At 45.5% G+C, this 11,821-nt stretch overlaps 1 protein-coding gene across 1 annotated transcript; it reads left to right on the top strand.

Annotated features, from left to right (window-relative positions):
* The first annotated feature begins 336 nt into the window (after positions 1-336).
* Positions 337-8,994, top strand: LOC307076647 (NEDD4 family-interacting protein 1-like). Its single transcript, XM_079737722.1, has 7 exons — positions 337-496; positions 1,923-2,010; positions 3,675-3,796; positions 5,279-5,366; positions 6,477-6,601; positions 7,744-7,810; positions 7,960-8,994. Exons 1-7 carry the CDS (start codon positions 467-469, stop codon positions 8,061-8,063), a joined length of 624 nt encoding a protein of 207 aa, XP_079593848.1. The 5' UTR covers positions 337-466; the 3' UTR covers positions 8,064-8,994.
* The last annotated feature ends 2,827 nt before the right edge of the window (positions 8,995-11,821 follow it).

The following is an 11,821-nucleotide window of genomic DNA, read 5'->3' on the forward strand; positions in this document are numbered from 1 at the left end:
TAGTTCAGGTTTGTATGTTGTTTGTAATACGGTTGAAAACAACCATTTACCTATTATTTGTATTCTTCAAATAGGCCTACTTCTAATCGATATGGGTTGGTAAATAATTCTTTCAAGCACTGACAGGTTCTCCTTTCATTACATTAGAATTCTTTCTTTAAAAAAACAGCAACATCACATTATTTATTCAAAACATTGAAACGGTTTACGAAGGGAAGGTGAAGGTTAGGTAATGCCATTTTTCTGTGTTTTGTTCTCCTGGTGATGGGCGCATACAGACAGGGGGCGCAAGAGTGTGTTGTGACCATTGACGTCATTGGTTCTCTGAAAGGAAAAGGAAGGTGTGGGATTCTGCCTGATCGTGTCTTCAAGACCGACTGATCGGATTGTTGTTCTGGTTTATGTTTTCAATCTGAGGGGCATTCTGTCATTTATAGCAGTTGTTTGTGGAAACGAGTGATCCGGGATGGCGGAACCCAACGCCAGATATCAGCAGGTACGCGAGGTGTCATTACATGATAATATCATTTTTCAGAAGATACGTCAACGGTACATTTTCACTCGCTTGATTTGTAACTGAGCGAATTCAATATATGAGTACACGGCCGCGGATCGTGCTGGTTTATGTTTAACGGGATGAAGCGGACGGTTAGTGTTAGTTCCGGGCTGAAGCGTCTCTTCCTGGATGTTTCTTCAGCGCCTCCATCGCTGTCGTTGGTGAACGGAGTTTAGCATGAGGCTAATATAGCTTAGCACGAGGCTAACGTAGCTTAGCACGAGGCTAACGTAGCTTAGCATGAGGCTAACGTGGGCGTAGCTTAGCATGAGGCTAACGTAGCTTAGCATGAGGCCAACGTAGCTTAGCATGAGGCCAACGTAGCTTAGCATGAGGCTAACGTAGCTTAGCATGAGGCCAGCGTAGCTTAGCATGAGGCTAGCGTGAATGTAGCTTAGCATGAAGCTTACTTGAACGTAGCTTAGCGTGAGGCTAACGTGATGCTAACGGACAGCACATATCTACCAGGGTCGCTAGTGTCCCGCTTGGTAAGAAGAGGAAGAGTGACACTTTGCGTCAGTGGTGTACGTGAACACTGTATAGACTCCTTTAGAGCTGGTCCAGCGCACTGGGCCGCTAAGGGGCCTGGATGGTGCTGTGTTGAGAAACGAGATGTCAGTTTTACTGTAAAAAGGGGGTTTATATATCCTTATCACATGTTGCGTACGCGACCCAGCGATGTCAACCGTGCATTTTAAACCATAGTGGAAATACTTCTTATCAATGCAGTGAAGTGGTAGTTGATAAAAACGTGTCGTCGCTTTCAGTTTTGTTTAGGCTTAATGATCATGTTGATCGCGTAACCCCTGCCATTTCGTAGCTTTCGCTTCCTGTCGCTGAGCGTTGAGTTCCAGTTTTGAGGTCCCTCCCTCCTGCAATGTGGCTGTGAGGCCCTAATGAACACTAATCTACTTGTGCTGCCGGGAGTGTTTTTTAAATCCAGACTTGCTGGCAGATGTTGACTTGTGAGTCGTGGATCTCACCAGCTAAGAGGCTCGTCCTCGTAACGTTACAGGCTGCACGGTGGAGAGAGGATGTCATGTTCTATGACAGCCTATGTCTACTACCATCGGACCGTGACGATAATAACCCTCAAATGTATCTCTGTGTAAGATAGGTATATAGTTCATTCGTTGTAGTTGTCCATTTGATAATTAATCCAATATATTACTCATGCTTTATTTTGTATTTTTTAAGAAAGCGCTGGTGGTGGTTTGCAGGGACTCATAAATCATGCAGACCTCTATTCCATTACCGCGTCACTTTCAGTCTGTCTGCTTTAGGCGGAGCTTCTGAAACATTAACCAGAGTAAAGTAAACCCAATGCTAACGTAGGTCGATGGTTAACATGACCTCCTGTTGACAGCTGACCAATGAGGAGGATTCAGAGCAAGTTCCACAGGTAGCAGCCGATGCCCCGCCCCCATACAGTTGCGTTTCTGCAGAAAATGCTGGTATGTATATGATTATTATTATTACTACTACGTAAATAACAAGTTAGGAATGCCTTGTCATTATCAAATGAGAAAAGCATTTGTAACATTTATGCACGTCTTGAATGTGGAGAAAGACTTATTTATTTAGACATATCTTCTAAACAATATAGGAAAAATAGGATTGGATCATTATCAACACCTAAAGTCTGGAATAGTCATTGAGTTGGAGCTCGATGTCGTCATGGCGATAAAGTGGGATAATGAATGAATGCTGTTTTCCACTATAATATACTGGTCTTCTCCCTCTCTGGTGGTTTCCCACTATACTATACTGGTCTGTTGCCTCTGGTGGTTTCTCACTGTACTATACTGGTGTGCTGCCTCTGGTGGTTTATCACTGTACTATACTGGCACCTTTCAGTTCGGTATGTTGTGGATTTGCATTCCGTAACAACCGGACTTCCTGCTTAAAGGTGTGTCTTTAACTGATGCTTGTCTTGTCTTGACGTTGGCACCACAACGCCCACACTTTATTGCCTATTTAGTTTTATATCATAGCTTACCATAAAATCATATTTATTCGTTTAACGCGCATTGAATATATTGGGCTCTTCAGATGGACGGTGACACGCAAAATGATATCAGCGATGATGAATCAGTCAGACGTTCAAAGTTCCCCTTTGTGCTTCCAAATCTCAATCGCTCTCAAGAGCTTACGGTGCGCTCACGGTACGGCGCGCTTATGGCACGGCGCGCATAAGGTACAGTACACTTACGGTTAGGGATGTTACGGTTACCGGTCTAACGGTGAACCCTGATAAAAATTGTAACGATTAAAATGACCGTTTTCATTTCAAATACAATTATTATCGCGGTGGATTATCGCTGTACAGAAACCGCGTGTTTGAACCTTCCCAGCTTCATCCGAGTCTCTTGAAGTTGTCGCGCGGCGCAGGCGCTGATTTTTATCAATCTGAAGTCCGGATTGAACCGAGACATGGAGGAGAAAGGGTTTGTTGCTGTTGGCAGTCTCCCGGAGTTGAGCTCCCGGAATCCCGCCGGTGCTCTGCCGCCGGCCCCCTACGGCAAAAATCCCTTTCTCCTCCATGTCGTGGTTCAATCCGGACTTCAGGGAATCAACGTCAAAGTTCCTTTCCCCCAATTCCTTCTCAACCATGGCCGAGGTAACCCCCACTACGAGCCTTTACTTGTTGTGGAAGAACCAGAGACGTCGGAGAACCCAGCGCAGTCTTTAAGATTCATAATATTATCCGGTGGCGCACACAGCTTTTAACCGTGATTTTATATATTATATTATATAGATATCTATATTATTTAGATAAAGAGCTCCGGGAGTCCTCTAAAGGCAACAATCACTTTCTCCTCCATGTTGCGGTTTATTCTTAACTGCAGGGAGTGAACGCTGATTGGCAGTGCTTTCTGAACATATTGAACACACTTTAAAAAAGACAGCGATAATACTGGTTAAATCTTCATACTATTACACCCCTACTTACTTACACTTACGGTACGATGCTGCGCGCTTATGGCACGGTGCTGGTGTATAAAATAGGGTCCCACAGCCGACCGTGCCATCCCGGTACAGTCGGCTGTGGGAAAAGGCCATCCCTGGCCCTTGTGTTTCCCGAGGCTGAGGCCTGACTCTGCTGTGTGTTCCTCAGCTTACTTTGACCTCAAGGAGGACGGCGCCTTCCCCAAGCCCCCCTCCTACAACGTGGCCACGACGCTGCCATCCTACGATGAGGCGGAACGGACCAAGGCTGAGGCAGCTGCCGTTCCCTTGGTAACAACATGTTTTTCTTTCTCTCCCTATTTGCCTGCTTGTTTTGCTCCTACGGACTGTGTGAGCTCAGGAATGTATACACTGCCCCTTCTGCCCCAATGCTTCCTGTGGAAAGACCCACACACACACCAATAATGGCAATTATCTAAAGAATTTTATATTGTCAGTGTCACAGGCCTTTTTTATCTCCGGTAAGGCATTGGTTATCACAAGTGTTCTTTGTGTCGTGTTGTGTTGTTAGTCACTGTCTTGGCACACTGCCCGGACAGTTTGCGTATGCTCACTGATTTGAGGTCAGAACGTCTTTTTAGTCTCAAACAAGATACAGAAGATAGAAGTTGTCATAGTTGAAGTAGTAGTAGTAGTAGTAGTGCAGCTCCAAGTCTATTGGTGCACTGCCTTGGGTTCGACTCCCAGCTGAAAAGGACCGGGTTCGATCAACAATGTCCACAGCCTACCTGTAAGCATCCATGAGCAAGTGACCTTGACCCTACCCGCTCTACGAAGACAAAATTCCTTCTCAGAGAAAGGGACCTAAATGAGCCCTGAGTGACAACCGTAGCACTGTGGTAAAGAACGGGCGGTACTCTGACCTCTGGTGGTCACCGTGTAGCATTGCGCTCCTCCATGTTGTGCCACTGTCTTGACTGCTGGTGTTGTTTCTCTGCCACAACCTGCTTGCCTTGACCCTCCTACTCCCTGTGCTCAGCCACTCACGCAGCACAGGGAGTGTCTGGAGACGATCGATGATGTCATTCGCAGTTCGCTGGAGGTAACTAGGGAGCTGTGGGGATAGCTGTCGTGAGCCTTGTGCTTCTGGGTGGTTTTATTTTATTTTAAGCATTTTTCTCCGATCAATCTTTCGAGTATGGTGTGCTTGAGTGTCCGCTGACTTGTGTTCCTATTTCTGGCTGCCGGATGTTGAGTTGATTTTTTTTTTTTTTTTTTAGGGTTAGGGACACTGTTCACCAGTTTGCTTGACCTGTGGTGGATGTGTTCCTTCATGGACAGCCGCACGGTACCCGAGGGGTGGGAACCACAGGCTACCTCACCATATTATACGATACGCGATACATAGCCCGCGATACCAATAATATCGGGATTATCGTGATGAACAATACAGCGATTCCGCAGTAATCGATGTATTGTTAGACAATCCGATACATCTGTCTAACGATGAATACAAATTGACTGTGAAAAGGTGCTGGATTTCAATCTTATTCATGGTCCAAACTTGAGTTTTTCCGTTATTTGTTTTCCATAAAAATGCAAAAGAGATTCTTAACGCCAGCATCGTTTCTGTATCGGCAGTGTATCGTTTCTCGTATCGCACGAAGAAGGGCACTGATGTATGGCCGCGTCGATATTGCGTCCCCCACCCCTACTGTCTACGTGTGATTGGCTCACTGTGATGGTCGGTCTCTGCGGTGTTGCGTTTCTCCTCTCTCACTTCTCCTCCCACCTCTCCTTGGCCTCCATCAGGATGAAGACTTTGTGACCAGGGATGACATCGAGGACAGCGACCAGCTCAGGATAGGAAACGACGGCATCTTCATGCTGACCTTCTTCAGTAAGTCCTTAAAGGTTTCGCTGTTCAATTCTAGTGTATTTGTACGCCTTAATCACCGGTGCAGTCTCAAAGGGCTCAACAGGACATATATTAATGACACCCCCCCTGACCTTTGCCCACCAAGAGGGCAAGAAAAAAGTCCCTTAATCAGCAAGGAAGAAATCTTGAGGAGGAACGCAGAGTGGGGAATCCCTCCTTCAAGGGATGATCATTTGGGGCCATAATTGACACGTGCATACATACAGGAAAAACATTAAATCGATGATGGGGTGCTGGCCGGTTAACCATCAGGAGAGTCCAGGCATTCAGTCGCACTGACTACAACACGCTAGAACAGAGAGTAATGAATTAGACGGGAAAAGTGCATACTGGAAATGTAGACTACTGTTTTCACTATTTTTTCGGACATATCATTCACCATTAATTTCCAAAGACCCTGCGGTGTCTGACTGATGTAAAAGGCCCACGGTGCGAGGCCTGATCGTGAAGAGGTCCTCCCAGGTGGTCGGGGTCAGACTCTGCTGAGGTCTGCTCATCTCATTTCTGATTGGCCGAGCAGGGCACGGGTATGGTGCCTGAATCGCTGTACTGCCCCCTGGTGTACATGATGTGGCAGTACGAACGCAGACACCTCTGCGAACATCCCTGTCGTGTGTCTGCGTCGCACTCGCAACATTGTTCTTCCCAAAAGGGCTTTACGTAGAACTGTAAACTCTTCCTCCGTCTCTCTAGAAAGCTGTGTGTGTATTGTAAATGGTAAACGGGCTGCATTTATACAGCGCTTTTCTAACCAGAGCGCTTTACAATATTGCATAACATTCACCCAATCATTCACACATTCACACACCGACGGCGGAGTCAACCATGCAAGGCGACAGCCAGCTCGTCAGGAGCAGTTAGGTGTCTTGGTCAGCGACACCCCGACACTCTAGGAGGAGCCGGGGATCGAACTAGCAACCTTCGGGTTCCAGGCCACCCCGCTCCACCTCCTGAGCCACAAGCCGCCCGCATGGGAGCATTCCCTCCAGCCTTCAGTCGACTCTGGCGGGCTGAACACTCTCACGGTGTGTCTCTGGGTAACACTGGCCTTCCTTTTGCTCCCCTGTCCAGTGGCGCTGCTGTTCAACTGGATCGGGTTCTTCCTGTCCTTCTGCCTGACCTCCTCTGCTGCCGGCCGCTACGGGGCCATCTCAGGCTTTGGCTTGTCTCTCGTCAAATGGATCCTCATTGTTCGGGTAAGACGCGCATGCACATACACCAATGCACAAACAAACACACTAGGGGTGGGAATCACAGGGTAACTTATAATGTCTGATATACAGTCCCTCCAGAAAAATGCGGCGTTTTTTTGTGATTGTTGTGGCCAAAAATCCTTGATTATGCGGCACGTTTTCTTAAAAAATGCGATGAAATACGCGGCATATTTATGCAATTGTATGCGATGAAATTGCGGGAACTTGCAAAAATTGCGGGAACTTGCGAAAACTGCAGTTTTTCGATGACGTTCACGTCGCGTAATTACGTCACTTCATAACGTTCCCATGGCAACAGGGGGAAATGGCTGCTCTTGTGTGAAGTAAACACAACATTTTTCAACTTTCTGCTAAGATATGTGACTTTTTTTCTAACGAAAATGCGGGGATTATGAAATCATGCAAGCCCCGCATATTTTGCGCGGAGATCTGCAATTTATGTGGTGAAAGTGCGGCATATTTGAAAAAATGCGGCCCCCGCATGAATATGCAGACTTTGGCTGATTATGCGTTGAATTATGCAATTGCATAATCGTGTTTTTCTGGAGGGACTGGATTTTGCTGTATCCCGATAATATCGCGATACAGCAATTCTTCAATAATCAGTGTATTTTTAGACAATCCGAAAAACGATTCATCACGATATATGAATACAAAATGACTGTGAAAGGGTAAAGTCGGTTCAAACTGAGTTTGAACCGAAATCCACCAAAATTGAGCACCACCTCGAGGAGCGGAGAAATCAATTAAGAGTGCCTTATTTTATTTATTGAAATCTAGATATTTTGGGTCATATTTCCTGTCTAACTCTTCAGGAATAAAGCTTAAAAATAAATTCTTAAAAATATATATTGTATCGATATTTGGTGCCAGTTTATCGATTCTCGTATCGCACGAAGAAGGGCGACGATGTATTGCCATATCTATATTTTTTCCCACCCCTAATACACACACACACACACACACTTTCCTGTCAGTGTGCTTCTGTCATTCCAGCCAAAATGGACGCTTGACATAGTTATTTAATTTGTTTGAATTGTATTCAGTACAGATATAAACGGTTCAAAGTTGTTTTGACATGTTTCTTGAGTAAACATTCCTGTGGCCTTTGTTTTCCCTTGCAGTTCTCGAGCTACTTCCCCAGTTACTTTGACGGCCAGTACTGGCTGTGGTGGGTCTTCCTGGTGCTGGGTGAGTCACTTGCTGACGGACCACCAAGTCACACACCATAATGTTCAAGGATGCGCTGATCTGTTGTGCTGGTGTAACAGGCGATTGGCCCTGTGTCTCCACGGTGACAGCTGGCCGTGTCTCATGTGTCCCCCTCCTCACCTCTCCAGGGTTCCTGCTCTTCCTCAGAGGCTTCATCAACTACGCACGCGTCCGCAAGATGGCCGACTCCTTCACCACGCTACCCCGAACCCGCGTCCTCTTCATCTACTGAGAATCCCTTCTCTTCATCGTGTCTCTGGCCTGTCTTTGATTTATTATCAAGAATGACGTAACTTCATCAAACACACGGCTGAGACCTAACATCTAGTTTGATCCTTTCTTTTCTCCATGTGATTCTCGGGAAAATACAAGTGTGTGTGTGTGTGTGTGTGTGTGTGTGTGTGTGTGTGTGTGTGTGTGTGTGTGTGTGTGTGTGTGTGGTCTGAATAATGCCTTATCTCTACTATATTGTATATAGCTCCATGTAAATGTCTGTAGAGACGCATGTACTGCTCTTCTGCACCAGGGGGCAGTCTTGTTTCGTGTTTTCCCCTATAGTGCTTGTTAAAGACCCGGTCTTTGATGGCTCTCGGTCTCTGGACCAAACCATTGGAGGGCTAGGTGTATTAGTTAAGGGTACTAAGTAATATATTCCATACACATGAAGTTACTGTACTTTCAGTGATATTTAGGAGTGATAGATGATTGCTGGGTGTTTCCACTGTGGCCCTGGTATACGAGACAGCTGTGGGCTGTGTCACGTCAAAGCAGGTATCAATTCATTTACAGAACATATTCCGTCATGGTGGAAGACCAAGAAAATCATTTTTTTCTTTTGTTGTATTTTCAAACTAATTATCACACAAGCAGAGTTCTCCAAATATTAATAATACATAATACAACTAGAGGAGATCTAGGAGATTTGTGTTGTGGTGGGCTGGAGTAGAAAATAACTACCCAGGATCTGATTGTTATTAATGCTTTTCCTTTTGAGTTTCCAGTGATTCCAGTTCGCAGATACTGGAATCAAAATGGTGGTTTTAGGCAACTATTTGTCTGAGAGAGCGTCACTGGCAATGAACAGCAAACAATGAAAAGCTTTTATTTTCTTCTCATAGTGTATTGACGAATGAATAAATACAGAATTTCAATGATGAAACTTTTGTAACCGGTTGAAGTCTGTTTTTATTTTGTATTTCAAGGCTATTTGTCATGACTGCTTTGTGTAAAGGTATCAATACAACAGCAGTGTTGACGGGGTCTTTATGGACAGGTCAGAGGCCATCCTTAAACCTGATGATTATGCTAGAAATGGACAGTGCTGAGGGTGCATTCGGAGCGTAGTGCAGACGGCCTTCCCTGCATCCTAGCTGCTCAGGAAACAGGAACCCAAGGCCTGAGATGAGATCGATGTGGAAGCAATTGACAAAGGAAGCTATTTTGTCAGCAATGTCAATATATTACATTAGCCTGCTTTTGAAGCTAACTTAACGTTTATTGCATGGTTGGGACGATGCATTGAAGTACAGTCGATCCAGTGCCGAGCTGGAGGTCTGTTCATCTCTCACTATGAAGCTACAATGGTAGTGATGATTTCACCACTTTGTCTATGGTCGTTTGCAGTTTAAAAGGTGAATGTCTTAATTTCACTACATTGGGATACTGAACCTGTGCACTAGTTCATTCTATCTATAATGCAATAGTTTGAGATAAAATAGTGCTCTTTCTGTCAATCTACTTGTGGTTGTTTCCCTGTTCTCTTTAACCCTCTCTAGAAATACGATTCCTAGGAAATTGTTTTGAAAGGATAATCTGTGAACAATCTCTGGATTTGCAGACTGTTTACCTAACTGTAAATGGAAAGATGGTATCGCACCATCTTTTAATTTGGAAGTTTGTAAACTCTGATCTGTCCTGTGAAGGAGTTGCAAATGAGGGAGCACAATACTCATTGTTGAAACATTTAAATGGACAACAAACCCTTTGTTTTAGCAAATGTGATGATTCACAAAAAAAGTATGAGACCGGTCCAGATCCCACAAGTAAAAAAACAACAGCATTTCTCCAGCACATAAAAAAATGCAAACCGCCGAGATGTGGAATCAGCCTAAGCACTGCTGATAATAAAGCATTCCGTAAACAGCATCCAATGCACACCATTTTTTCTAGAATTCACCGAGGAAAAACGGAGACAGCTGCACAAAGAAATGATGCATGTTTAGCTCATCTGAAGAGGAGGCCTCAGCCCAGGACAGCTGCTGGATCCTAGACCATCAACAACATTTTCATATGGCTGAAGGATACTGAGCGCAAGCTGCACACACTCATAGGACCAAGCACGCTACATACATGGTGCTAAGACAAAACAGGCCTTTTCTCACTTTGAAGAAAACCCCTTAGTTAAAATAACATTGAGACTAGATGTTTATGAGGCAGGGGTGTGCTCGAAGGTTAAGCGATGGATGTCCTCACTTAAATTACACCAAAGATATTTCCTCATTGGAAAAATCCCTCTGAGTTGTCGGAACAACCCCGGTCCCAGGTTCATTTGAGACCTCCTTCTATATCCCTCCAGCGAGGTCAACCGGTGCAGATGTGCTCGCTGTCCAGATGTCCTTCGTAACTCCACTTCTATGCCAAACCTCTCCAGATCCCCCTCCCAACCAAAAAAAACGTCTTTGTCTCCTGTCAGGCCCTCTAGATTTAAAGAGAAGGAAGTCTTTCAGAATTTTCATTTTGAGCAATTGATGGTGAACGACATGTCGTTCTACACTAGCCTCCTTTAGTCCTCGTCTGCACGCGTGTGTTATAGCGGTCATCAGCCGGTAGAGTGGAGGCCTGTGTTCATCAAAGGGTCTGTCTGATGCCCACGCTCCTGCGGCATGCCTGCAAGTATCTCAGAGCTATGCTAAAGCCACACTTGGACACTTTTCAATGAGCTAATGGGACATTAGGTACTTTCTCTTTCAAAAGATTTACCGTCGTTTCCGATAGCTTTCGATCTGAAGCGTTCCATCAGATAACGCATAAAGTCTGCCTCTTGGCAGTACAACGTTACACACTTACACATTTACACACACACGCACACATACACACCCAGACACACACACACACACAATAGCACACACCCAGACACACACACACGCACACACACACACACACACACACGCATTATTTCTCTCAAATTGAAGCTGTAGGTGTTGGGTAACATAGGTGGTTGTGTCGCTTCTAAAGGAAAACACTAAAAGTAGATCATAACGCCCTAATCATTTGACTAAACCTGTATTCACAGGAGAAATACAGTTTTGTAAAACCCAAACTAGTTACAACCTGCTACAGGAACACACGATTATCTCTTCAGCCCTAATTAACATCCTGATTTTCCTTGACATCTGTTCCTACGGAGCGCCGGTCCATCCCAGGCCGTAGGGGGACAGCACCAGGTCGTGGGTCGGGTAAGGAGGTGGAGAACCTGTCCCGGTACGGCCCGCAGCAGACTGCTGTCTGGGACGGGAGGGATGAGAAGAAGGATGGGGCCACGGCATCCATGCTGGTCTTAAGGTATGCAACTAACGCTCGCGTGTGCGTGTGTGTGTGTGTGTGTGTGTGTGTGTGTGTGTGTGAGAGAGATTACGTGTGTCTGTATGGATGTGTTTGCGAGTAAGTAAGTGAGTGTTGGAGAGGAGAGAGATTTCTGGGGGTGGGGGGGGATGTGGGAGGGGTGATATCATGGCTGTGTGAGTCATCCCCCCCCCTCCCCTCTGCTTGCTTTCCTTGTGATATGTGGTGCGTTTGTGTGCGTACCTTCAGACATTGTTATCTGACAGTGAAACGTCACTGCGGCTCCTGTTTATGCGTACGTGTTTTGGACGCAACGTTGTACATTTTGGATTAGTCATCGTCGGGCCTCGACTGTTGCCCCCGGTCACTTTCTTTTCCCATGGTTCTTTTTGCCCATCATCCTCGTCATCATCCTCAACATCATAATCA

This window comes from Pollachius pollachius (assembly GCF_949987615.1).
Source record: "Pollachius pollachius genome assembly, chromosome: 6".
In the NCBI taxonomy this organism is placed as follows: Eukaryota; Metazoa; Chordata; class Actinopteri; order Gadiformes; family Gadidae; genus Pollachius; species Pollachius pollachius.